General features: G+C 49.6%; 3 protein-coding genes across 6 annotated transcripts in view; 2 read left to right on the forward strand and 1 right to left on the reverse strand.

Annotated features, from left to right (window-relative positions):
* XPO5 (exportin 5) overlaps window positions 1-16,417 on the forward strand; it is a 28,874-nt gene extending 12,457 nt beyond the window's left edge. For all 4 annotated transcript variants that reach the window (XM_051613588.1, XM_051613589.1, XM_051613590.1 and 1 more), the window contains 15 exons: window positions 874-1,073; window positions 1,679-1,778; window positions 2,698-2,879; window positions 7,759-7,859; window positions 8,957-9,053; window positions 9,627-9,763; window positions 10,396-10,493; window positions 10,972-11,018; window positions 11,221-11,315; window positions 12,138-12,200; window positions 12,712-12,794; window positions 13,479-13,586; window positions 13,757-13,894; window positions 14,049-14,213; window positions 14,763-16,417. In XM_051613588.1, coding sequence (XP_051469548.1) covers window positions 874-1,073; window positions 1,679-1,778; window positions 2,698-2,879; window positions 7,759-7,859; window positions 8,957-9,053; window positions 9,627-9,763; window positions 10,396-10,493; window positions 10,972-11,018; window positions 11,221-11,315; window positions 12,138-12,200; window positions 12,712-12,794; window positions 13,479-13,586; window positions 13,757-13,894; window positions 14,049-14,213; window positions 14,763-14,903 — 1,755 coding nt within the window. In that variant the 3' untranslated portion in view covers window positions 14,904-16,417. The remainder of the gene's footprint in view (window positions 1-873; window positions 1,074-1,678; window positions 1,779-2,697; window positions 2,880-7,758; window positions 7,860-8,956; window positions 9,054-9,626; window positions 9,764-10,395; window positions 10,494-10,971; window positions 11,019-11,220; window positions 11,316-12,137; window positions 12,201-12,711; window positions 12,795-13,478; window positions 13,587-13,756; window positions 13,895-14,048; window positions 14,214-14,762) is intronic.
* A 1,139-nt stretch (window positions 16,418-17,556) lies between these two features.
* Window positions 17,557-20,868, reverse strand: POLR1C (RNA polymerase I and III subunit C). The gene is made up of 9 exons (XM_051613592.1): window positions 20,705-20,868; window positions 20,517-20,588; window positions 20,310-20,417; window positions 19,712-19,844; window positions 19,473-19,592; window positions 19,116-19,268; window positions 18,814-18,963; window positions 18,171-18,287; window positions 17,557-17,869 (listed from the first exon to the last, which is right to left on the reverse strand). Exons 1-9 carry the CDS (start codon window positions 20,771-20,773, stop codon window positions 17,751-17,753), a joined length of 1,041 nt encoding a protein of 346 aa, XP_051469552.1. The 5' UTR covers window positions 20,774-20,868; the 3' UTR covers window positions 17,557-17,750.
* Window positions 20,869-21,038: 170 nt separating this feature from the next.
* Window positions 21,039-25,853, forward strand: YIPF3 (Yip1 domain family member 3). Its single transcript, XM_051615104.1, has 9 exons — window positions 21,039-21,176; window positions 21,263-21,472; window positions 21,549-21,655; window positions 22,068-22,113; window positions 22,503-22,595; window positions 22,928-23,059; window positions 23,594-23,707; window positions 24,170-24,293; window positions 25,363-25,853. Exons 1-9 carry the CDS (start codon window positions 21,111-21,113, stop codon window positions 25,482-25,484), a joined length of 1,014 nt encoding a protein of 337 aa, XP_051471064.1. The 5' UTR covers window positions 21,039-21,110; the 3' UTR covers window positions 25,485-25,853.
* Window positions 25,854-26,681: the final 828 nt, after the last annotated feature.

Here is a 26,681-nt window from a genome sequence, read left to right on the forward strand (position 1 = left end):
AACTGGTGTTTTATTAGGTTTTGCTGAACTAAACAGCCTGCATGCAGTATCTGCAGCTTTGAAGTCCTTCTTTTACTGGTGTTTGTGCAATGGCTCTAGGATTATGGGAGCACCATAGGACATTGCTAGTTTAAAGAAAGACCTTTTTTGAGGATGCTAATTAGGATAATTTAGGGTTTCCAGTCTGCATTCTGCAATAGCTGCTAATAACTGGCAGGTTTCTCTTTGTCCCACTCTGCTGGTCCTTGAACTACAGTTCTCTTTCCTGTGGCCAGTCAGGCATCCTCATTGGAAGAGCTAAAACCCCAGAGCTGCCCCAAAATATATTTAGATGACTTTGCTGAAGGGGACAATTGCTAATGCTTGTACAAAGTTACAGGAAGGCAGGGTTCCAACTAGAGTGGGTAGGGAAGAAACTCAACCATTCCTGTGGAGATAGCGGTAACCTTATGAATCATTACTAACCTGGTTGGGAGCAGAGAGATTAAGAGTCTGAAGTCTGGCACTTGAGAGCCAAAGGAGTGAAGTACTTTCTGTGAGTAAATAAAAGCACCAGAACTATTTTGAAGTGTGCCACCACTGTAAGGGAAGTGGCTGCCTAGAAGAGAGAGATTTCCTCTGTTTATTGCACTCATTCTGGAGGCTAAACTGCATGCAGGCCAATGGTAGAGTGTAGGGAAGAAGAGAGGTTCCTTTAGGCTGAACATGCAGAGAATCTTGAGACTGAGAAGGAGATGGCTATGTAGAGAAAAGGTAACTTAGATATGTTCCTCTAGGTGTTCTGCATAATACAGTGCACCTCATTTCTGCCTCCCCCAGTGACCCTCCTCCACACAAATGCATAATGTTCTTCTGCTTGGATGTTTTTTCTAGCCAAACTTTGACATGTTGTACAACCACGTGAAGCAGCTGCTCTCCAATGAGCTACTTCTGACGCAGATGGAGAAGTGTGCTCTTATGGAGGCCCTTGTCCTCATCAGCAACCAATTCAAGGACTATGAGCGGCAGAAAGCTTTCCTGGAGGAGCTCCTGGCTCCTGTGGCTGGATTATGGCTCTCCCCAGAGATGCAGAGGTATGGGTCATTTTTCTGAGCTTTGAGCCAGAGCTGTTGCAAAGGTGGGGATGTGCCCAGTAGGGGAATGCGCAAACCAAAGGAGGGTGATGGGGTGCCTCAGGACCTCTTGTGTTCTGGGCAGTAATTGTGATAATAGCTCTCCTGCAGTTCAGAAACTCCCAACTGTGTCAACACTGTTTGTTGAAAATTGCTAGAGTCATTTAAGGTGATAGAGGAACATTTTCCAGCATGCTCAAAGCATTTGCAGGAAATGAGAGTAAAAGATATCTTTGCTTCTTTCCAGAAGAAGCTGGGAACCTGAGCTCTCTTTATTAAAGCTGAGGTGTCCTGCAGCCTTGGGCAGCTGGGCATGCACTAGAGTTTTCCTAGCAGGAATATCTTTTTAAGAGATTCAGAGTCCCATGGTCCAAGAAAGCTGGAGATGTTTGGAGAGTGCACACATCTCTGGTGCTTTTTATCATGTTCCCATGTACAGTGTGGAGCACTAGCTAGTCTCTGTAGCCTGCTCTGTATTTGTTAGGATGTTCATTGCCAGTGAAATGCTTTGCTTATATTCCCTGGCACAGACAGTAATCCCTGTTGCTCTCTTTTGCTGCTGCCAGGGTCCTCTCGGATCCTGAAGCCTTTATCTCCTATGTGGGTGCAGACAACAAAATTGCTGACCCAGTCTTGGAAGATCCTAGTGGCCTGAACCGCTCTAGAGTGAGTATCATTACCAGGGGAGGTGTCATGCCTGGCAATACGGGACTTCCTCCTTCCATCTTCCCTTTCTGTTGTGTTTATACTCAAGATCTCTCCTTGTCACCTGCTTCTTTAGGGTGTGGATCAGGAGGTCTTTCACATTGCAGAATAACAGGCTGGCTTTTGCCTCTCTGAGATACAGCAATGGGCATGTAGGCCATGCAAAACCAGATTACTGGGCAGAGTGAAGCACATTATTCCTTACCCTTTGTGTAGCAAGAGTTTGGATGGGTTTACATTATTTTGTTTTAAATCTGTTGCAGGGAGTTGTGCTTTTTGTAATTAGAGTTCATTGGAGGAGATTGCTGTTGTTCAACTTGTTAGTGAAATGTCTTCACTTCTTGGACAGACTGCAAATGGAGTTGCTATCTTTAGGTCTGTAGAAGACACTGCAATGCATTTCACAGAGCTGTGCTTGTGATTTGGGGCTAAGGCTTCTTGACCGCTGTGTCATTACAGATCACAGAATCATAGAATTGTATTGGGTTGAAAGGGACCTATAGAGGTCATCTAGTCCAACCCCCCAGTGGATCTCTACGTCCAAATCTAGACGGATCTCTACATCCATCCCAGCACATGAAGATGAGGAACTGATGGACCCTTTCTTTTAGAGGGCAGCCTGCCTGGTTGCTTACGTACTCATGAGACCATACACATTGATGCTTTGTCCAATAGCAAGTTCATAGGCCATCCTTCCATGGCCAAGTGTTACTGAAGGTGATGGAACCTAGCATGATTGCTGCATTTTTTTGGAAGCAATTCCACCAGACTTTGTCCCGATCATCAGAGTAGGCTCACTGTAGAGCATTCCCTTGGAGGTAGAAACCAATTTATTCAGGTTATGCTCTAGTTAACATGCTCTCTGCATGTCTTGCTGCAGATAAGCTTTTGTGTGTACACCATTCTGGGTGTTGTGAAACGAGCTCGTTGGCCTGCTGCTACTGAAGAGGCGAAAGCTGGAGGATTCTTTTTGGGATACATGCCCAGTGGAAGTCCAATCTACCGTAATCCCTGCACTGAGCAGATCCTGAAGCTTCTTGACAATTTACTTGCTCTTATAAGGTGGGTCAAGTTAACTTGAAATCATTTATGTTGACTTAAGAATCTTTGAAAGCCAAACTCTGATAAATACATGGAATGCTCAAAGCATGTTCTCCCAGTGAAGCCAGCGGAAACACAGGCTGGTGCAGGTGCCCATGTACTGTTCCTGACTGTTCACAGTGGGGAATGGCACTGGGGAAACTGGAGCCTCTGAATATTCATTGGCCTGGCCTACAGGAGGCCATCAAAGCCAATGGGAGCTTGGGCTGGGGTTGCCTCCCCCACCTCCACTGCTATAAATCTGTCACCCAGTTAATCATTTCTCAACTAACATCTCTGCTCTGCCCTCAGCCCCTACAAGGCCACCTCTCCAGTCACCACCAGGGCAGTCCCAGCTCTCATCGCCTCCTGTTTGCATTGTTCTCTCTTCAGTGTTAAATTAAGCTGGTCTTGCTGAACATGAACACCAGCCTCCTGAAGCACTGTCTGCTATTGAAATCAGTGGATGCATACTCTCAGGCTGTTGCTACCTTGCAGTGCCTCTCTGTACGTTACTGGTGTTGTATACCTCTGGGGCAGCCAGAGGAGGGAGTGAGAGAAGGCAGAAAAGGGAAATCCTGAATAGCACAGTTCCCAAAATTACAAAGCAGAAATCTGTTTCAGCATAACTCTTGGCACTGGGATTCTGCCAGGCTTTTGGGGCAATTTTGTATGTTACTGCTACACGTTATATACTTGAAAATTTGAGGGTCTGTCCTTGGTAGGAGCCTCCTGGCAGAGAGCATTGTCAAATCCACTTAAATTTTTCACCTCCCAAGTCTGTAAGGAAAGGGGCCTCGAGCTCTGCCTAATCAGTTATGTCTGGTAGTCACCAAGCTCAGAACTGTGCTGCTGCCAGTGAGAAGAACATGCTGACTGGTAGGACAAGCACATGGTGTCTTGGCCCACCCTAGTGGTGCTTCTCATCGCAGAGCTCTGGGTAGCACAGCAGATGATACTTTGGCCAGTGCGCAGGGTTAAACCATCTTGTTGTGGCTGTGGAACTGTGCTTGATGTGGTTTTGCCATTTATCCTGGAAGGCTGAAGATTCTATTGATGAGCTTTTGGGAGAGGCTGGGTAGAGCAGAGTTGCCTGAGCAGAGATTGCCTCAAGCCATTTCTTCCAGAGCCTGGAACATGCTCCATATTGTGGAAGACAAGCTAAACCAGTGCCCAAGGTCTGAACAGGCTGTGACAGACTTTTTCCTTGTGCGATTGCTGTTCTTGCCAGAACTTGCACGTTACTAGAAACACTTGGGATATCTGTTACAACAAGCTTAGGAAACTATTGTCAGATTCTTATCACTAGCTGTAAAGAAGCAGAAATTATGTGCCTGCTTATTTACCAACTCCAGGAAAACACGAGATACGTCCTATTGCCGGTATTTCCCCATCAACAGAGGAAGGGGCTTCCTGGCTGTTATTTAAGATAGTACATCTGTGTTGTTTGAGCATCTCCCCTGCAGACCAAAATATTTTCTGAGTACATCATAGTAACATAGGTGGAACAACCTGTACCTGATTCAGAGGTATCCACACTTTTCTTGAGGCATGATGCTCTAACAAGAGCCCATGAATGATATATTAAGAGCAGTACATCCTTCACTTCATATCTTTCCTGGCTGCTAATGGATGTAGAGACCTCTTTGTGTGACAACTGCAAGATCATAGTTGTTCAGTGCAGGTGTTGATGATGCTTATGTCTTTTTTGAGAAGTTGGGAGTTTGTGCTGTGGAGCTTCTGGTGTGTTTTTGGTGGCTTTAGATACCTTTTCTGTGTACTGCTTCCTCAGGCCCTCTTTAATATGGATTACACAAGAGAATATGGAGTCTTGACAGTCTGTCAACAGGCAAAAAGGACAGGGGTGTGAGGAAGGCTGGCTGGCAGGAAAGCTACCTGTGTTGAGGATGCCTTCAGGAACATAGTTGCATTACCATTTGGGGATGGATGTGCCTCTTGGCTCAATGCCATTAGGCAGCTTTTTCTGAGGATAAGCAAGGTCCAGTGCTGCTCATGTGCTTATGCAGGAAGCAGATACGGAAGTTCTCATAGTTTGTGTTAGTTACTGTGTGAGCAGATCTGCAAGTTGCAGCAGCACAGATCCTACCCAACACCTGAATTGAACACCAAGTCAGGCACCAATAAGCAAAAAAGGTGTTTTGCAGGCTGAGCCATTGGGTCTTCTGCTCTGTTTGCAGACAAAAGCAGTGAAAGTTGCTAAGCTGGTGGGTCTTTGCTAGGATAAGCAGCTTGAAGGTAGGTTATGGAGAAGAGCAAAGAGCCAAGAGGAATTAGAGGGAGTCCAGGTAACAAGGAAAAGTAAAGTAGCTGTGAGTGGCATAGACAGTGTGGTGTTTTCCCTACCATCCTGTCTTTGTGCCTACCCATATTTGTCTCTGTCTTGGTAGCCATATGTACTGAATGATTTTGAGGTTTCTTTGTTAATCACTGCGTGAAGCTTTTTGAGTGATGATTCTCCTGTCCTCTGTGGTGCTTTATTTCATCTAGGTGCTTTCTAGCTTCTGGCTTAAATTGTTTTCTCCTGAATTTAAATGCAAGTCACGATCTCCAGCCACCTTTAGATAAAGACACATTTGTGGTGTCAGTAGCTGTATGGACTGATTGACACAGCACCTTTACTGTGCTGGGATCTGTTCGTGTTTTGTTACAAACAGACTGGTCAGGCTCAGCAAATCCTAAGGCTTTTTTGGAACTCCTCTTGAGGAGATGCTGATATTACCAAGGCATTAATGCTGGTGAAAGAATTGTTGAATAGACATAAATGCTGTACGCATTTTCAGTTTTGATGGCTCCAGCTTTAGATCAAGATTCTTCAAGCATGGGCTCTCTTAAAGGCCTTATCCTCTGGCCTTCAAACCCATCTCTCTAGGCATCAGACACTCTTTCCAACAGAGCTGTGACCATAGCTGAAAATATACTCCTCCAAGTCCTGCCATATCCTTTCCTTGACTTTTCTAAAGCATATAACTCTCTTGAATTTTGTTTTTCCATGTTCTCCTGTGTGTGGGATGCCCAGGAGTGCTGCTTGCGGCTGAGAGTTGTGGCTGGGACATGCCAAGGGGCTACATCTTCCATCATGTACGAGGACTGTTGGATGCTTTTTTAACTTCCATGGGGAGCTGCTGATTAGTCTTTCTCTCTCTGTCACCACTGGAACCTTGCTAAAATATTAAGAGAGATGAGCCTGTGAGTGAACATCTGTCCTCCCAAGTGTCAAACTTGAGAAAATGCTTCAGGAACTGTGAAACAACTAAGGACTGTGACTGCAGCTTCAGTATATGACTGTCTGACCCATCCTTCTGGGCTTAGAGCAGTGAGATTTCAAGGTTCACCCCTGCAATTCCACAGTCCTCGGGTTCACCCCACTGCCCTTCTGCCCAGCATGAGGCAAAGCCAACTTTGGCGTGGAGCATTCAGGAGACATACAAGAGGAGATTATTTTAGTGGCTATGTTTCAGGATAGCCTCAAGCAGAAATGCAGTGTTTATAATCAGTTGAACAGGCTTTGTGGAGGCTGGACTTCTCCCCAGCCCCTCTTGGGAAAGTAAAACCAGCTTGTGCCCCATTTGAGGCCAGTTGCATAGTGTTAAATCCAGCCCAGAATGAGAGTATGAGTCATTAAGAAGTTATTTGTGTAGTTCTTTCGTATGAAACTTACATACTTGCCTTCCTCACGTGCAGTGAGCAGGGAAGTATTTAACGCTTGCAGAGAGAAATGGGATAGTTGTTGTTCCAGAGCTAACTCAGGCTCTCTGCAAACTCAGGCAGATGTCACTGCACCAGTGTTGCCAGGATTGTGAACAGACACCTTAAAAACAAACAAACAAACAAACAAAAACCCCAAACCATTAAGACATGAGTGAAAGCTGAGACTCTGGAGAACACACTGAGGTCTGTCCGTGCTCCCTTCCCTCAGCCATTCCCATGTACCCCCCTGCTTTGGGAAACAATGCTCTAGGGGGAGATACTGAGTTGCCCTTGATCACCTCTAGCAGCAGGTACAATGGCATTGCAGTTTTGGAGGAGGCTGCAGGATTTGTGCTGTGTGCAGCTGGCGACACCCAGAGTGGAGGTCTGAGGTCTCAAAGGAGAGAGGTAGGTGAGAGAGACACCCCCTGCCAAGTCCAGCTCTGAGTGTCAGTACCCTGGCTAAGAGGGGACCCATTTTGGCCTGGATGGCAAGAACCAGTCACCCATGGCTGAATTGGTGTTCCTCATGGAGAGCAGACCATGGCTGCCTCCTGATGATGCCATTGTTCCCAGCTGGATGTGTTGTCCGGTGGGCACATCTGCCACAAGTAACATCCGATCGCACTGATGTTCTCCCTAGAGTCCCTCCAATGCCACCTGCCATTCTGGGGACTGTGACCCATCCCTGGGGAGCAGTGTGTGTATTATGGAGCTGAAACAGCCCCTCCCTCTGCAGGGGCCTTAGGTGCAGAAGATCTTTTGAGGTTACAGAATCTGTGTCTTTGTCAGTTTTTAAACCATATTCTCTTATTCCTTTGGCCAAGCTAATAAGCTGTTGCCAGGATTGACTGGAGAATTGCTGGGAGTTTTTACTGCCAGCGCTTGCAAGGGGTGGGGTAAACTGAAACAAGCAGAAGGGACAGCCAGGAGGTTCAGGACATGAGGTGGAGTCACTCCATGTCTCTGTCAGGTCAGCTTCCCTAATATTTTTGCAGGTGGGGAAGGGGGATCCCATGCACACGTGCTTGGTCTCACCTTCCTCATCATCTGCCTCAGAGGAGCTGTTCACAAGCTGAAGGAGAGGATCCCACTGTCAAGGGCAAAACGGGTTGACCCACACAAGTATAAACCAAGTGCTCTTCTGTTTCAGGACTCACAACAATCTCTACACACCAGAGATGGTGGCTAGGCTGGGGGATACGTTTGCTAAGGCCTTAGACATGCTGGAGGTGGAGAAGAATGCCATTCTAGGTAAGGAGTTTATCTTCAGGAGGAACATGTAGACAAATTCTCAGAGGTATTTGAGGTAGTGGTCCATCAATAGCATTGGAAGTGCGGAGGGGCTGGACAGCCAGCTGCTTCATAGTGTTCACAGCCAAGCTATGATTTGAACCTGCTGAAATGAAGAAGTTAAATAAGTTACTGGTCTCAGACAAATTAGTTTCTGCCACATTAAATGAAGGGTACCCTACCAAATTGTTTATCCCAGCTGGGTGGTTGTCTCTGCAACATGGCATTTGAGGCTGGATAGACTGGGGTGCTGTAATTGTCTGCTTTTGAGCAGAAGTAGTGCTCAGCAGAATCCCTGGGTGCTGATGCAAGGACCTGTCTGGAAGGACAAGATCCATGTCCCATAGTACGACTGGGTTACTGGTTTCCAGATGGTGTATTAGAAAAAGGCTTTTGGAACCATCTTAAAACAGGCTTGAGCTTGTGAACACAGAAGCCTTTCCAACTAAGCAGAAATGGGTGGCTTTGCAGATCAAGTGTGGGTGTGACTCTGGAAATTGGGGTTTAATTTCAGGCTCTGACAGACAGTGGAATATTTTGGGGAAGTGGCTTTGTCTTTCTTATCTGCATTTCCTAATTGTAAAAAGAGAACACTTCTTTTACCTGTTTTCTGTGACCTGTAAACTTGCTGTCAATGAACAACTGCACATGAAGCAGCAGGGCCTTGATCTTTGCTATAAAATTTTTAATATCATAATTCAGTAGTAGCTTGTGTCCTGACAGAGATTAATACAAACCTGAAGGAGTGGGCTACTAGAGGAGCTGCACAACTATCAGCTTTGCTTCTGGCTGGGTTCTAATAGCTCCAGTTTGCTTTGGAGAAGTGAGTGGGCTGTAACAACCTTAGTGGGAACACCTCTTCCCTGGGTACAACCAATCAGCACTTGGCTGACCTGTGAAGAGAGGTTCTGCCCTAGGGTTGCTGCAGCTCTTCCCATTTGGCCACATGTTGATCTTGCCAAGCTCTTTCCTCACTGCTGTCAGGCTAGCTGGGGCCTACCCATGCTCTGAAGATGCACTGTGCTCTCAATATAGCTGAAGCTTACTCTTTCCCACAGGTCTCCCACAGCCACTGCTGGAGCTGTATGATTCTCCTGTTTACAAAACAGTCTTAGAAAGGATGCAGGGCTTCTTTTGTACCCTCTATGACAACTGGTAAGAGCCCCGGATATCCCACGCACAACCCTGTGTAGCACAGCTGGAGCAGTAGGCTAGTCGTGCGTGCTGACTTCTAGAGTTAGACTTTCTGTGTGAGCTGTATCCCGTAATATCCAAGTATGAGCTGCAGTGGTGAACTATACTCAGTGGTTGTTACACACAAAACACAGTTGCTGGAAAAAGTACCTCAAAATATGTTGTAACCTACCACATACACACGAAACACAGTTGCTGGAAAAAGTACCTCAAAATACAGATCTGCTTTTTGCTCTTCTGCAATTGGTTGGATTGGAGCACTTATCTGATATCATGACCTAGTTTGTCTCTCTAATTGTCTTAGGATACATCAGCACTTAAAAGTGCATTTTAGTGCTTAAATGCTTAAATCATTGTCCCACTGCAGGTATTCCAGAAAAAAGGTGATCCTGTGCTAAAAATCCTCTGTAGTGTTTGTTTAAGAAAGTGGTAACTGTCTAATCTCAAGATGATAGTACTTTGAAGCCTTTTCAGGGTAGAAGCATGGTATCTGTTATGTAGCAGTGTTGCAACTAATTTGTTTTTTTGTTGAAGTTTCCATATCCTGGGAAACGCAGGCCCCTCCATGCAACAGGATTTCTACACCGTCGAGGGTCTCGCCACCCAGCTCCTCAGCTCAGCTTTCAGCAACCTCAACAACATTCCTGATTACAGACTGCGTCCCATGCTCCGTATCCTTCCATCCCTGTCTCAGGCCATCTAGGGAGGCTTTGAACATGTACATTGAAAAACCTAGTGGCTTGCTAGCATTGTTTTCAGTTTGGCCAAGCCAAAGAATGGTAACTGAGGAGGTAAACAAATGGGGATGCACCTGATGGGGATGAGGTGTGAGCCTAGGAGGGCATGAGCAGAAACAGCACAGTGCATGGGGACAGAGAGAATAAATGCAAAGATCTGTGTGGTCCTGAAGGCACCCTGAGAGGTGGGTGGTGCCTTCTGAGTGGCAAGGGGGATTGAATAGTTGTAGGAGCTTGGCAGTAGGGTGTCTGACAAGACTTCATGCTTGTGTGGGAGACCATCTGGGGTTCCCAGCCCACTCTCCAGGGCTAGATTTTCAGTCCCACAGGTAGGAAACGGGCGCTACGCACCCTCAGCTATTTCAGCCAGACTGTCAAGGGAAGGGGCTGAGCACCTTGTGCTCCTTCTGCGTAGAGATGCCACTTGTTAATTCAGGGCTGTGAGAAGATGGGCTCCAAGGTGTCTTATCACTTGGCCTACCAGTGGAGTGGGGTGGTTTGGGTGCTGCAGTCTCCCTAGCAGCTGGCCATATGTGCTGGGTTTCTTCCTTAAATGGTGTCTGCAGGTGTGTTTGTGAAGCCCTTGGTACTCTCCTGCCCTTCAGAATACTACGAAACCCTTGTCTGCCCCATGCTGGGACCTCTCTTTACCTATCTGCATGTGGTAAGAAAACAGCTTGTTTGATGCCTGTTCCTTGGCAGTCCAGACTCCTTGTAGCAGCTGGCAGATTCCTATGAGAACCTCTCTCTCTCCAGAGCCAGCAGAGACAAGGGCAGAGCCTTGAGTTTTAATTATTTTTATGCTCTTGGGGCTGAGGCGCAGGGGTTGAGATCTGTTGAACCCCAGCTGTTGCACAGCACCTATTGCTCCTCAACATTCGGCCCTTTGAAGTTTTGTGGGGCTTTTTTTGCCTGTCCCCCCTCATTTTCCTGACAGCTCACTCGGGTTACTACAGCCAGTACAGCCACAGCACCTTCAACACAGTTGGTAGCAGTTCCTGTCCTATTCAAAAGGGGACTTGGCATGAGAGCTGTGTTTAAAGCTCTTGTGCTTTTATCAAGTAGCTGTCGTGTGGGCCTCTGCATCGTGTCCAGCACGGCTCCTTAGGACGGTACTGAATCTTCCCTTTTGTCTTGAACAGAGGTTGTCTCAGAAATGGCAGGTGATCAACCAGCGAAGTATGCTCTGGTAAGCTTCCACCCTTTGATGTGAGTACTGAAAGGGGGAAATGGGAAGTGGGAAGCTTTGCCCCTTTGTCCAGGGAACAACCTTGCCAGCAGAGCACTGGAAAACATGGTGTTTACCCTGATGGTGACTCACTCCCTGTGCTGGGGCAGAGGGGATACTGTAAGACGCTGGCTCCCTTCACACTACACCCTGTTCTCCTTAGTGATGATGATGCTGTGGATGACAACCCCGAGTCTCAGGAGATGCTTGAGGAACAGCTGGTCAGGATGCTGACCCGAGAAGTCATGGATCTCATCAGTAAGTGAAATCAAGCTAGGTTACCTGGGATATTTGCCCTGGAGAGGCCAATAGCAATTTTCAATGTGCAGTAAAGTTATAATAGCCAGTTGTATTTAACATAATCCTTAGAAGTGAGGTGAGAGACAGTTAAGCCTGCCAACATCTTGGCTAAAGCCTAGTAAGAGATCAATTAAAAAACCTTCAGAAGAGAGTTTTCTCTGATTAAGGGCTCCCGTGTTTTTGGCACTGTCCTTGTAGGAGTGCAGTCCTCCTTTGCAATCTGGGTTCTCCCTTTCTGTGCTCTGGACTCCAGTACCAGACATTGATTTGTGGACGACCTGAGTGGAGAGTTATGTTACTGGCAATTGCTGTGTCTCTAGCCAGACAAATGAGAAGCCTCTGCCCCCAGGCAATCTCCTTTGTCTTCCCTTTCTCCAACACTGTGTTTTGGCCAGCATAATTTTGAGCACTGAGCTGGGAAAATTGACTCTGCCTAGAGATTACAGGTCCTCAGCCTTGTATCTCCTTTCTCAATATGCCTTGTTGCTTTAAGATGCTGTTCTCAGGGTACAGGCTTCAAGTGGTTTTGCATGTTCCTGGTTCTCAGTAGTTTGAAGCAGCCACTGTGCAGCAGGTTCCACTGTGGGAGGATGCTGTGAGGGGGGTGTTTCAGCCTTCCAGGTAGTGCACAACTTGGCTTTCAGATTGTTCAGGCACTGTGTAAGAGCTGGGGGAGCCTGAAGGAGCTGTGAGCCCATTAGAGTCTGTAGGATAATCTCTGCGTGTTCTGAAGTAGCATCTTCCCTTTTCTGCTCTTCTCACCTGCAACTGTTTTTGCAGCTGTTTGCTGTGTTGCAAAGAAAGGTGTTGACCATAACACTACTGCTGCTGTAGATGGAGACGGTGAGTAAATTCCCACCTTTGCATTTCCTCCCCTTGGCATGTGCAAGCACTTTTCCCATTTCTTTATGCATTTCTTGAGGGAGAGGCTGGCCTGTTGCTGGAAGTTCTGTGTGACAGGTGTAGGTTTGGTAAGAAGCATTCAGCTCTGTCCTGCCCATTATGTCTGGGGCCCACTGAAAAAAACATATCTAGCCTAGGAACAGATGTGCTGTGGGGTTCACAGGTATTGTGTTGGAGCAGCTGATTCTTAAGGTGCCAAGAAGTGAGCTGAGGAGAAGAGGGGGATGTGCATGATCTTCCCAAGAGCTGGAGATAGCTAGTTGGGTGCCCTTCCTGCCCTTCAAAGGCTGGGTGCTTGATGCTTAGAGACAGATGTTCTGGGAAGCTGTGCCAGCATACTGATTCTGTGTCCTGTCCCCTGCTTCCCAGCTTGGTTCTCACTGCCTCCCTGTGTCTCCCTCAGTCCTCGGGTAAGCCATGTTCACAGTCCTGCCTTTTCTCTGCCCTGCAGATGACGAGGCAATGGCCACTGATGTGACTCCCCCTGCCAGCGCAGAGCTCACTGAGCTTGGCAAGTGTCTGATGAAGCAGGAGGTAAGAGCACATGCTCTGCGTTCCACCTTCCTTTATCTGTACTCTTTGTCACGCTTGTTTGTTACAGAGATCGTGGCTGGTGGAGCATTCCCCAGTGTGAGAGCTTCTCTCCAGAAGATATGTAGCTTTTAAAGAGCCTTCTTAATGGTTGCAGAAGGCACAAAACAAAGGGTGGGGATGGGATCCAGTGTAACATGAAGCTACAGAGTTTCAGCCTTCTGTGGGCAAGGCCCTGGGAATTCAGTCCCCGTGATGCTTTCTGGCTCTGCCTCCGGCCTGGTCTCCAGCCTTCATGAGGAAGGACTCTACCCAGCAGCTCTTTTTTTTTCTGTAAAATCTGACAGAACCCAAAGTATTAACACAACCCGCTGTGTAGAGTATCTTCATTGCAATGCCTCTGTACTCCTCCTCTCCCATGGATGCCTCAGAAGCTTTTGCAGTGCCTTGAGAATAGCAGCTGAGAGGAGTCCACTGGTGCTCCAGGACTTTTCCAGGGGAGATGAAGGGTGCAGGTTTGCTTGACACTGTTTCCTCACAGCTGTGATGGTGCACACTGGGTGCCTTTAAGCAGCAGCAGCATGGAGGATTCTCAGAAGATAGCTTCAAGGACCTCCTACAGAATCCCTGGATTGCTTTTTTTGGCTCCCTTCCTCTGACTGGTTTCCCTCTCTGACTCCTTTTCAGGATGTTTGCACTGCACTGCTGATCACTGCCTACACATCCCTCTCCTGGAAGGACACCTTGTCCTGCCAAAGAACCACAACGCAGCTTTGCTGGCCTCTACTGAAACAGGTACCTCTGGGAGGAAGATGGATTAGTTCTGGCAGGGTGGGGAAATAAAGCTCTGAATGTAGTGAGAAGTGTGGGTGCTTCACCCCTGGGCACCTTCTCAGGAAGATGCTGGCTGCTGCTGAAAGGCAGTTAGGTATCCTGTTCCCGTGCTGACAGTGCCTCTTCCCCAGGTGCTTCCAGGAAACCTCCTGCCTGATGCCGTGTCCTGGTTTTTCACAAGTGTGCTGAAGGGCTTACAGATACATGGGCAGCACGATGGCTGCATGGCAGCTCTTGTCCACCTGGCTTTCCAGATCTACGAGGCCTTGGTGAGAAGCTCTGTTCATTGTCCTGATGCCAGCTTGGCTGCAGAGTGGTGGACAACTAGTCCCACTTGAGCAGGGGCAGAGGAGTCAATGGCCCTCCAAAGAGGGCAGGGCTGCTCATCTAGCAGAACAGCCTTAACTGTACTTCTCCTTGCAGCGCCCTCGCTACACTGAGCTGAAGGCAGTGATGGAGCAGGTCCCAGACATCCAGAGAGACTCTCTGGAACAGTTTGATTCAAAGCTTCTCAACCCAACACTGCAGAAGGTGGCAGATAAGCGCCGGAAGGATCATTTCAAGCGCCTCATCGCAGGTTGCATTGGGGTAGGTGATATCCTGGAGGAAAATGAACCTGTTTCATTTTATGCCTGTACCCTGCAGAAGTGATGGGGCAGCCAGTTTACCTGCTTCTCGCCAACCACCCCCCCTTCCTAGCCAGGAGGCTGTTGCAGCATGTTCTGTGTTTGTTCTGCCTTTCTTCAACCTGGAGATAACAGTGGTGATGGCAGCACAGAGTCAGCAGCCCCTCCAGCAATGGCTTCTTACTTAGAGGCAGGGGTTACCTTGCACAAGGGTGTACACCAGGGTGTTCAAATGTTTGAACAAAGCTGCTAGGTGGGTGCTGGGCTCTTGTGAGGATGGTGGTCTTGGAATCTGGTGCATTGAGTTAAAAGCTGAGGAGCTGGTGCACTGGTGGTTATTCCCAATGCCCTGGCACTTGAGAAGGGCCTGGCCTGATATTCCCCAGAATGCAAGCACAGAGTCTGGGCCTTGAGATTGCTCAGAAACTGGGGTCTGCCTCTGATCTGCAGTCAGGCTGCCCATGAGATGAGTGGCAGTAATGACTGATGCCTGTTTGTCTGTCCTCTGCAGAAGTCCCTTGGGGAGCAGTTCCGCAAGGAGGTTCATATCAGGAACCTCCCATCTCTCTTCAAAAAGGTGAAGCCATTATTGGAAACCGATGTGCTAGAAAATGAGGATGGAGAGGGCCTCACAGCATTCTTTGAGCCCTGAGCATGGGATGCTGCAACCATCTCCTCCCCTACCTAATATTTTGTCCCTCCTCATAGTAAGCACATTAGATTCTCCTTGTCATCATCTCCACAAGCGTTTGTCTGAATAAAGCCCCTTGCAGGTCCTGTCCCACTACCCTCTCTACACTGGGGTGGGGCCTGCAGTGGCATTTGAACAAGTCTATTAAGCTTTCCCTGATTCCTTCCCCTCCATTGGATGAGCATCTTTAGACCTCTGCTTTTGTGCAAGGTGGGAGCCAAGTCCATAGACTACAGTAGGTAAAGCCTGGTCATCCTTGGGTCACTCTTGCTCTACTTCTTTATCCCTTGGGGTTTATGATTAATGCAAAAAGCAGAGTAGCACGCCATGTGAAAAGGGGCTACCCTCTTCTTCCTCTGGGTGCTAGTAAGCTGGGCTTCATAGGCAGCACATCAGACACTCCTGCCATGCCTATCAGCATTTGTCCCTTGTGGACTGGTGTTCTGGTGAAGCCATTTCCCTCCAGGATATGCTGAGCCTTGGGCAGAGGGCTGTGTGCCAGGAAGACTCTCAGTGCTCTAGGATCTCCTCGAGATCAGCCTTTCTAAGGTGCAGCTGCTCTCTAGAAGGAGGCAGACACTGGCATACATTGTACCTACATATGTCCATGATCATGCAACTTGTTATACCTGGAGCCAAACGGAAGGCTTTTCTTTACTTTGTGCCAGCCTTTCTTGGATATCTCTCAGGGGGAGCTGGACAGATTTTTTTAATTATGATGTTTTCTTTTTACCATTCCCTGTAGTACATGGCCAGTGCAGGGTACACAAAATTTGGACCAATATCTGAAGCACTGCAAACCAGAAGGGATCTCTCACCCTGTTGCTGTGGAGGTGACCACGTTTTTACCCAGTCTGTGGGGCAGGAGGAGTGGGGTTTATACTGCAGTTTACGGAGGGGAGCCAGGTCAGAAACTGGGTTTTAGATAAGGTGGGACTGTTGTCAAACCACTCCAGTCTGCAAAGCTGGTTCTTCTTACAAGACAAATGGTTCACTCAATCTATCCTAGTGTTAGCATAGGAGCTGGGAGGGTCTGTCTAGCGCTAGCTGGCAGTTTTGCCATCCAGGAGACAGAACAAGTAATAAACTGCGGCAGGCAGAGAAGGTGGTGTCTCCACGGGGATAGACTGGACAGAAAAGCTGGGGTTGGGAGGTGTGGGAGCACAGACAGGAAGAGCAGGCTTTGGGAATCCACTCACCCTCCTGCCGCTGCTGTTCCACCAGCATCCTCCACTTTCTTCCTGGCCTCAAACTTTTTTAACCTCCAAGCTAACACAGCTCCTGGCTCTCGCAAAGGCCGGGTGTATTTATTGTGTTGTGATATTTTTAACACTCTGTGACTTCATGCTAGACACAAGGGGGTTTTTTTAAATGGTTTTTAGAGCCTTTTTTGTAGGAATGTTTAAATCTTAAGTTGTCTCTAAACTGGTTGTTACACCTCTTGAATGTCAGTAAAGCTATTCCAGTTTCATACACATGGTGTCATGGTTTCACTTTTATTTTCCAATGTGTTTCAGTAAGAGCTGAGGCCTCTGCTCTTCCCCCACTGCCTTCCTAAGGATTGTTCAGCACTTCTTATTCCAGCTACCAAAAAGAGAGCACCTTTGCTGGTAGTCAACATAGATTATGAGGGAGGGGATGAACCATTCCAGACTACATGATCAGAAGAAAATGGCATTTTAAAATACATCAGTCACAACTCATTTATAGTAATTCCACACAGCCACTAAGTCCCACTTTACAGCTTGAAGGGTATATGTTGCCACAGTAAAACCCCTTGGCATGTCTGTTCTAGGGTATGTCCCACAAGCAGTAAGGAAAACACATGAAGCAATGGCACAGAAAGGTGCACCTGCTACTAAAGTAGCCTCTGAGCCCAGCCCTAGCTCTGGATAAGAGGTGCAGTGTCTTATGATTGTACTGTAGTTTAGCCATAACTCTCTCAGCTCACCTTTCAAGTAACAAAGGAAAATGAGGGAGCTATCACCTCCAGGCTGTCCTCTCACCTGATGAAGATTGTGAAAGGTCTCAGTTACCAGCTGTCTTAAAAAAATCTGGAAGGAGGGCATGGGTCTGCAACACAGTCCAGGGACAGGCTGCGATTGTAGCCAGGATGCCAAACACGCCACTTCCCTAGCCACTTTAACACCTGTAAAGATGATTACAGTATATTGGCTTATGTCCAACCTAAGTCTAGCCTCTTTCAGTGTAAAACCATTGGCCCTTGTCCTGTCACTACAGTCCCTGGTAATAAGTCTTTCACCATGCTCCATTTGTATATTGAAAGGCTGCAATAAGGTCTCCCTGCAGCCTTCTCCAAGCTGACCAACTCCAACTCTCACTCTTTCTTCACAGGGGAAGTGTCCCAACCTTTTGACAGTACAGCCTTTTATCTATCACATTAACTACCCCAGACCTGGTTTGAGACACCTGCAAAACTGACTTGTTAAATCTCACTGACCTGCTGCAAAGTGCTTTACTACACTGCCATTGCAGTCCTCTACAAATACTGCAGGCAATCTAAAATAAATGCTATTACTCATCTTTAGACCTGCTGCCACTTTCTTCTCCATGTATTATGGTCTCACAACTATGAACAGCACAGAGACAGCTGTAAAGAAAAGCCTTTATTTTAGTGCATCTCCTCACTGAGGCTTACGACCAACAGAGAAATTCATAGAGATGGTCATAGGACTCCTAACAAGACCAGCTCAAACCTCTTCCTTATGGAAGAGGAATCACTCCTGCAGGCAGGTGCAGAAGTCCAGAACAGCAGTGCAGGGTTACAGCTTCCCAGCTACAGCCTGGTCACTCCATAGGCACAGAGTCCAGCTCATTCAGGAAGCGCTGACACTTTCCCATCAGGATCTTGATGGCTTCACTGACCAGCACATCTGGAGGCAAGATACCCGTCGACTCCACTGAAACTGCACAGAGACACAAGTCAGCACAGCCCCTAGGCAGCTTCAGCCTACACCTGGCTCCAGCATTTCTGTCTCATCTTCCCTTACATCACACTTCTAACAAGCCAGATCTTCACAGCCAGAAGAGAAGAGGTTACATTTGCCAGCAGGAAGCACAAATCCATTAAATCCCAAAGCAACACCAAACCACAACCTCAGTAGTTACCCACTGGAATATGAATGTATGAATGTTGATGGTGTGGGGCAGAAGGGGGAGGCAGAGACCCAGCAGGGCTCTATGTTCTGTGGAAAACGGGGCACTTACAGATGTAATGGTTTCGCACTCTTGCCAGGCGCACAAGGTTTTTCAGACCCTCGTGACGGAAAACTTCTCTGCTGAATGTGTCTAACCGTGCATTGGCTACTCTTGCAACCTTTTTTCCTAAAGGGGAAGAGATGAAATGAGTGCCTGCAGCAGATGGGTGCCTTTTGGCCACAGGAGGTCCTTACCCCTCAAACAGGCACTCCCCCATCAGCAAAGGCAGCAAAGCCACCCATACAAAGAATTAGAACATCCCCAACTTGAAACTGTAATCTGACAGAACTGGCCTTCTTGAACAGTTCCAACCCAAACACCAAGCTCGTATGTACCGCTGGGCAGGACACAAGGAATCTTCCTCAGGCTCAGCTGCTGGGAAGAGCAAGCTCACAACCCAGTCTCGCAGAAAACAGAACTGCTCTGCAGACAGGCACCCTTAGCATTTCAGGGAGATCCAGTTCAACACCCAACACATCTGCATGTGACAGGCACTCATCCATAAAACCAGGCTCGGAATAGCATGAATAGCTGCTGATTGACTAAACAACATCACAACATTGTTCTGTCTTCACAAGGTTTTGCTCTATTTCTAATTGGTCTCTGCTGAGGCTCGTAAGGAATAAGGCCCTTTAGAGCAGGAAAAAAGTACCCTTGATGTTCTGGATCTCAATGACTCCAGGGGAAAAGCACTTCTGCAACACCTCAGCTGCCTCATCCTCAATAGGCTGCAGGAGTGTGATGTCAGGAAGCAGTCGATAACTAGCCGTGGCCACAGGAGAAAATTTGGCATGATCTTTTCCTGCACAAAAAGTTAAGTCAAGGATAAAGGCAGGCCTCAGAGAATAAGAGTGCAAGGATGCCAGGGCCTAAAGTTCCAGGCAGAAAGGCAGTTGTCCACCCTTCCTCTTCACCCAGCTGTGCCCTAGTCCAAGCACAGGACACACGACTCACCTATGCCCTTGACACAGTGCATAAGCACATCTATTTCCTGGCCAGGGCGCAGCAGTGCAATGAGGATGTCGTCGTGAACGGGTCGGAAGTCAGCATCTGGAAAGAGGTCTGTCTGATTCCCCAAGGGCACCCACGTCATATGCTTACTGTACACTGTGAAGAGAAGCCAGAAGCATCAGCCAGCTGCTGTCTCACAACAGGTTGCTGACCTGGATAGGACTGGAGGTGACAAAAAGTAAGTGAAGCAGAATGAGGGAAGCTGCTCTCTCTGCTCACAGGACTGAGAGAACATACCAAATCCTGTCTCCCAAGATCAAAAAAATTAAAACCAGCACTCGTTTTTAGGATAGAACTCACCTTTGTGATTGAAATACAGTTCATTAGGGTCAGATGATTCCTTGGCTGCCTGAGGGTTTCGGCTGCATTTTACTTTCAGCTGGAACTGCAGAGTATCAATTTCTGTGCCTTCTTCATCTCCTGGGAAGGGGTGGACAGCATGAGTCTCTATGGAATCACACTTCTGCTCAATGTACGTGATTCTGATGTACTACTTTGGGAGAAACCTTCAGTCTTTCTACTTGATCCAAGACTCTCACCTTGGTTTCTGTATTCAAAGAGCCGAGGGTCAGCTCGGATAGGGATAAGTCCCAAGCGATGAGCCAGAATTTCATCCTGCACGATGGATGTGTTGTTGTACACAAAGACCTTCTCTACAGCCATTGTTGGCACCTCAGGGAGACAGGAGATGAAATAAGCACGACAGTAGAACTACATGCCTGGGATCTGTAGCTAATGTCTCTTTTCTCCCATAAATAACTGCCCTGCAGGCTCTTTTCTGTGCTGCTTCTGCCAAACCAGCCTATACACCCTAACACCCAATACACCCTAACACCCAATTCACCCCCTCCCTGTTTGTTTGGGGTTTTTTCTCCCTCCGAAACAAGTGGCCAGAGAAGTGAGGGGCAGGCTGATCTACAGACACTCCCAGCAGCCCCCTAAAGAGCAACAAGTGCTGCAGGGCGTCCTGCGAAGGCCCTACCCCTCCCCGGGCTCCTGACCCGGGCGCAGAGCCGTCCGGCTGACACCAGGTGGGGCCGCCCTCCCCGCTCCCCCTCACGCACGTCCCCCCGCTCCCGGCCCGGCGCCCTCAGCCCCCCCCCGCCCCGCAGCGAGCCCCGGCCCCGCGGCACCGACCTCGGCGAGCAGGATGCGGCGGAAGGCGTTGGCGACGGCGGCGTCGATGCCCACCATGTCGAACTCCAGCGCGCCCTCCTCCTCGCGGACGATGTCCACGCGGAACGCCTGCGCGGGCCACGCGCCGCGGGTCACGCTCCGCCGGCGGGCCCCGCACACCCGCCCCCGCGCCCGCCCCCGCGCCCGCCCCCCGCGCCGCTCGCCCACCTCCTCGAAGCGCCGCTGGTCCCACGCGTCCTCGTAGCCGGGGTAGTTGCCGGGGAAGTCGGTGGCGTGGACCTGCGAGGGGGCAGAGGGCCGGGCCGTGAGGCGGCGGGGGCCGGCAGCCCCAGGGAGCCCCAGGGAGCCCCAGGCAGCCCCAGGGAGCCCCAGGCCGCCCCGCCGCACCCACTCACGTTGCGGACGCCGAACTCGCCCAGCACCACGCGCTCCCGCATCTCCTCCGCGCCCCGCCGGGCCGCCATGGCCGCCGCCGCCGCCGGGGGGGGGGCGGCGCTCCCCGGCACGTGACGGGCCCCTGCCCGCCCACGCGTGGCCGCTCCGCTCCCGGGGAGCGCGGCACCGCCCGCCCCGCGGCCGCACATCCCGCCCCCCCGCCCGGCCCGCCCCGGCCCGGCCCGGCCCCTCCCCTCGCCCAGCGGCCGCTCCCGCCCGCCCCCGGGGCCGCGGCCCGCCCCGCGCCACGCTCAAGATGGCGGCGCCGCCCTCCCGCGGCATCGCGAGAGCGGGCCCGTCCCGCCCCGCCGCTGCCGCCACGTCCGGGGGCTCCGGCAGCGGGACGGGCCGGGCCGGGCGGGCAGCATGGCCGCGGGCGGCGGCAGGAGCGGCGCCGCCGCCGACTGGGGCGGCTTCGAAGACAACATGCAGGTGGGACCGGGCCGGGGGCGGTGCTGCGGGGCCGGGCCGGGCCGAGCGGGCGCTGACGCGGCCTGCCCCGGCCTGCCCCGGCGCAGGGTGGCGGCTCCGCCGTCATCGACATGGAGAACATGGACGACACGTCGGGCTCCAGCTTCGAGGACATGGGGGAGATGCACCAGCGCATGAAGGAGGAGGAGGAGGAGGAGGAGGCGGAGGGCGAGGCGGGGGCCGCCGGGGAGGAGGACGGCGAGTTCCTGGGCATGAAGGGGCTGCAGGGGCAGCTGGGCCGGCAGGTGGCTGACCAGGTGAGCGCGGCCCCCCGCAGCCCCCCGCCGCGGGAGGCCCCGCCCGGCCCCGCTGCCAGCTGCCCTCTCCCCGCAGGTGTGGCAGGTGGGGAAGAGGCAAGCCTCCAGGGCCTTCAGCCTCTACGCCAACATCGACATCCTGCGGCCCTACTTCGACGTGGAGCCCGTCCAAGTGCGCGCCAGGTGGGCAGGGCCTGGCCTGGCCGTCTCCTCCGGGAGGCGGGAGGGGCGTCTTTGGCCCTCAGCTGTGCGGCTGCAGTGTGCGGCTTCTGCTGGGTTTGCGGCACAGCTGTGTCTGAAACGGCAAAGTGTCGGCAGGCTGGATGAAGAAAAGTGCTTTTCCTTCCTGTTCTGCCAATGATCTCTCATCCCAGAGTGGATCCCTCAATGTTTTCACTGAATCCCTCCCAGAAAAGTTAACCCACTGACAGTAAGGTTTTTCTCCTCTAGTTACCTCATGTGACCTTTTAGAAGGAGTATCTGTCCTTTAAGGCCTGTGATGGGTGTATGGAATGTTTTACTTTTGAAGTGTTTTGTTAATCGCCCTCTGGTACTCCCTGCTCCTGATGTCATTCCCCACTTTGCTTTGATGCAGACTGCTGGAGTCCATGATTCCTGTGAGGATGATTAATTTCCCACAGGTGAGTTCCCTTTTGCTGAATCAGACTGTGGCCAAATGAGTATCTCACAGACACCTTGTAAAAGTAAAGTAGTCCATTTTGTTAAGGACCTGAGTTTGTTAGGTTTTCACCTGCCTGAAAACGCTGGTAAACCCTTTCCTGTGGTTGTTCCAAACCCCAGTCTGCTGCCTTTAGTGTTGGTATGGTTCTAGACCTCTACATTTCACGCATCCCAGACTCCTCATCACACATCCTGTTCTGCCTGGCTCCTGCCAGCAATGGCCTTGCTGTTGCTTCTCAGGTGGATAGTTGATAAACTCCATCCAAGGCACTTTTTGCATTGCTTGGGGTGGGAAGCCTGGTATTCAGGAGCACTAACCAAACCTTCCCTGTTCTGTCTCTTCCTGTAGAAGATTGCAGGTGAGCTTTACGGACCTCTTATGCTGGTTTTCACACTGGTGGCCATCCTTTTGCATGGGATGAAGACCTCGGACACCATCATTGTATGTGTTGAGTCTCAGTGATAAATTGTTGTTTGACTGGGCTCTGGATGGCTGTAATGACACTGGAGAGGGAGAGGAGACCTCTTCCATGACTGAATGGCTTCTTGCTGAAAAGCAGATTGATTTGAGGAAGAGCCTGTTGGTTTAGGGATGGAAAGAAAGGAAGCATCAGAAAGTCTTGATGCTCTGCTGCTGGCAGAGCTGGGGTGTAGTTCACACGGCACCCTGGATAGCCAGATATTTGATAGTGTTTGGAAAGGCTCTGTGGTGGAGTTTGGGTGGTGGCAGGTCACTTACTTTGAGTCCGTCTTATCCTGACACTGTCTCCACAGAGGGAAGGCACACTGATGGGCACAGCCATTGGCACCTGCTTCGGTTACTGGTTGGGTGTCTCCTCTTTCATCTATTTCCTGGCATATCTGTGCAATGCCCAGATCACGATGGTGCAGATGCTTTCACTGTTGGTAGGTACCAGTGAGGATGCCCTAAGGTGCAGTTTGGCTGCGTGGTGTTCCAGCACGAGGGTGGCCTGTGAACTGTTCCCAAAGAATGGGAAAAGTCCTTGTAAATCAGTGGTCTCAGGTGACTGCACTGGGACAACCTGGAATTCCAGAATGCTCTTCTGAGCTGCCCCATTCCAGGCACAGCAGTAGCACAAAGAGACTGTTCCTTTGTGCATGTCTTCTGCTTTGCATTTCCTGATCTGAGACCCTGGTGGTAAAACATCCCAGGAGATACCAATTTCTTTGAAATCAGAGGCTCCTTCCTCTGTTTCCCAAGTTGTTGAAATCTCTGACATCCCTGTGAATCTTTCCGACACGTTATCTGAGTGTAAGCTGTTAAAATTGTTGCCCTTGGTTGACTCTTTGGTGTTGATTGAGTGGTTGGTGAAGCTCTGCCTTGGTGAAGCGTTGCAGGAATAGCCTGTTTGTGCTTTTGGTCCACAAGCCCTTTGTGTGGGACTGACACTTCTAACATGTACATTTTTGTCTTGTCAGGGCTATGGCCTTTTTGGACACTGCATCACTCTCTTTGTCACCTATAATATCCACTTCCACTCCCTCTTCTATATCTTCTGGTTGGTTGTTGGTGGACTCTCTACACTACGAATGGTAAGGACCAGGCAGCCTGGGGCCCTTCTCTTCTGGGGCAAGAGAAGGGAGGGACGTGTTGTTTGCTTTCTGTTCCTTGGGCCAGGCAGTTCATTTCACAGCCAGTCAGGCTGATGTAAAGAACAGCCTGATGCTCCTGGGTCATTTGGCCACTGGTGTTTGGAGGTGACACTTAGCTTAATATCCTCACACATTCTAACAGCTACAGGAGTTTTGCTCCCTTACAGCCCAGGCTGCTGTGGAGAGCCATGCCTGAGCATCCTCTTGAAAAGACTGGGCAAGGTTCAGCTACATGAACAAAGTCAAGCTGCTCGGGATTCAGTGATGCAAACTGCAGAAAAGGCTCTGAGTAGTGTTTCCACTGGGTCTCACTACGTGGCCCATCCTCCTGCGTGCTCCTGACTGCAATGCCAGAGGCTCAGGTAGCAGCAACCTTGTCTCTGATCTCCACCTCTCTCCTAGGTTGCTGTCTTGGTGTCACGCACCGTGGGGCACACCCAGCGGCTCATCCTGTGTGGGACACTTGCTGCTCTGCATATGCTTTTCCTCCTCTATCTGCACTTTGCTTATCACAAGGTGGTAGAAGGTAAGCAAGGGAAATATGAAGACATATCCTGTTAGATCTGGGGGAAGAGGAGCTGCTTTTTGTTCTCTGTGAGAGAAAGGGTGGATCCAACCTGAAGGCATCTGTGCCAGTTTGCAACCCAAGAGCGACCAGCTCTAGCTTTATTAGAGGCAGTTGTCAAGGTAGTTGTGGGGTAGTCTCAGTGCACTGTTTTAGTACTTAGAGTACTTAAGACCTAACTCGTGAGGCAGGACACTTACTCTTTCCCCAGAAGTGAAGTGTTACAGCACTCACTGTTCTTGCAGGCAGATGTCCAGTCCATTCCTGAATCTTGCTGAAGTCAAGTTGCTTTTCTCTCCTCAGGAAATGTGTCATAAGTCTCTTTCCTCCTTTGTGTAACACTTTTTTTAATCTTGTGTTGTACAACACTGACAGCAGAAACTGCATCATCTTCCCCAGTCAGTGCTGTTTACCAGGCTATACATATTAAGGTCCCCTGTAAAAAACAGCAAACAAACAAAAACCCAAACCAACAAACAAGCCCCTTTCTGAGTTTAGGCAGCCAGATCTGTTCATGGTATTTCAGCTAAACCTGCATAATTTGTGGTTACAGCACAGCATTACAAGTCCTTTTAGATGTAAATATTGTTCTTGTGGCAAAGGCTCTGAGCCCTGATCTGCAGCTTTTCAGCAGATAAACCAGGAAATTGCCTGGAGTATATTTTATCCTTCAAAGATCTCCAAGACTGATGATGACTCTTGAGAGAGTCATTGACAGGAACTGGAGAACATTTGAATTGGTACGTGTGTTTCCTGCCAAGCAGAGTCTGTGTTCACATTGCAGTGACAAAAATTCCACATTGCAGCCCCAGCTGCAGCTCTTGTTGTCAGTGTACAAGCTACCTCAGGATGAAAAAAAAAACAACAAAACTGGTCTAAGAGCAGGGTCTGTGCTGGGATGAGGTGGGGAGAGGATTTGAGCAAGCTGCCTCATCAAGAGCAGTATCCCTGGCAACATCTGCATTCAGGTCAATGCCACCTGCATCTGAACTAACTTTTGCCTCTCTCCCTTTTTTTCTGTTCCCTGCAGGCATCCTGGACACATTGGAAGGACCCAACATGCCACCCTTTCAGAGAGTTGCCAGAGACATTCCAGTTGTTTCCAATGCTGTATTGAACACAACAGCCAAAGCCATTGCATTGACCCTGTAGTTTCACAGATTCGGACTTGCTTCCTTCACTACTTTCGGGGCTGCGTAGGAACATAACAAACTGCTGCCTCTTAGGAACTGGACAGAACAACAGGGGGAACACTTGGTTTTGTTTGCCTGGACCTGCCCTTTGGTTTGTAGTCTTGGGCAGCTGAGTGGACCACGCTTCAGTGACTCGGAAGAACTATGCTCTTCCTCCTCCCGGGTCTGGGCCATCTTGAGTAGAGTGGTCCTGTTGCCTGCATGTTTAGCTGGGATTTCCCAGCACAGTTTGTCCCTTAGCCCTCTTTCCGCTTGCTGATGTAATGCCAGGGCTGTCTGCCCTGTTCCTGTCCTGAAGAGGGAAGAATTAAATTGATGTTGGTGCTGAGTGATGTCTTATGTTTGAGTCTACTTGTGTAACAGGAGAGTGGGGTTTTGTTCTGTCCTAGACTCAAAACAGGATTCTTTGCAGTTTTCTGCTGTCCTACTTCAAACATTGTGATTCATGGCCTGTCTTGGGTACCTATTCCATAGCCCAGAAGGCACAGGAACTTTAATTTCTCTGGAGATTTTCAGGAACAGCACGATGTTTAACTACATTCTCTTATTTGTAATGTTCCAGATTGATCCCACTCTTTTAACTTGGCCCAAGCTGCTTTTTCACCTTCTGCACATGTCAGTCATTTATCTGTCCCCGTGCTTTCACAGAGAAGCCTCTTAGCACCCTTCTGCCCATGTTGCTCTGTGGGACAGCATTTCTGACTGCATGGGCAGCATGTTTGTGCCTGGTCTTCTGTGGGTATTTCTATCGAAGAGGCCAGTTCACCCCAGCTCCCCATCGTGCAGCCTGCTCTTCCTGTCCCCCAGCGGTGGGACTGTCACCCCACTGCTCTGAGCAGCAGTGGCATCCTGCCTCCCCAGACACACAGGGTGCTGTGTGCTGTCTGCCTGTGCCAGCTGAGTCAAGCCTTCTTTCTGAAGGGACTCCTGGAGCCTTGAGAGTCTCTAGCAAACTTTTCTCCAGCGTTTCTGTTACACTCACTCATTTCTCCCCTTGTTTACAATGGTAACAGAGTTGGCCCATTAATCTCCAGCATACTGATGCAGGAAAGTTCCAGCAAGGATGGGGGAGCAGAGCAGCCCAGCCTAGGCATGCTTGCACTAGAGTAACTCAAAATTACGTAGTTCAGATGTAGCCTTCTCTACTTGCTCTAAC

The sequence above is a fragment of the Apus apus genome, chromosome 3, assembly GCF_020740795.1.
Source record: "Apus apus isolate bApuApu2 chromosome 3, bApuApu2.pri.cur, whole genome shotgun sequence".
NCBI lineage: Eukaryota > Metazoa > Chordata > Aves > Apodiformes > Apodidae > Apus > Apus apus.

Bases quoted from the DNA above. Each gene is read 5' to 3' on its own strand.
- POLR1C (XM_051613592.1), bottom strand. From the start codon at position 20,773: ATGGCGGCCCGGCGGGGCGCGGAGGAGATGCGGGAGCGCGTGGTGCTG. The intron at 20,589-20,704 runs GTGAGTGGGTGC...GCCCCCTCGCAG, and splicing joins GCGAGTTCGGCGTCCGCAAC to GTCCACGCCACCGACTTCCC. The intron at 19,593-19,711 runs GTGAGAGTCTTG...ACCCCTTCCCAG, and splicing joins CTTTGAATACAGAAACCAAG to GAGATGAAGAAGGCACAGAA.
- YIPF3 (XM_051615104.1), top strand. From the start codon at position 21,111: ATGGCCGCGGGCGGCGGCAGGAGCGGCGCCGCCGCCGACTGGGGCGGC. The intron at 21,473-21,548 runs GTGAGCGCGGCC...CTCTCCCCGCAG, and splicing joins GCCGGCAGGTGGCTGACCAG to GTGTGGCAGGTGGGGAAGAG. The intron at 24,294-25,362 runs GTAAGCAAGGGA...TGTTCCCTGCAG, and splicing joins TTATCACAAGGTGGTAGAAG to GCATCCTGGACACATTGGAA.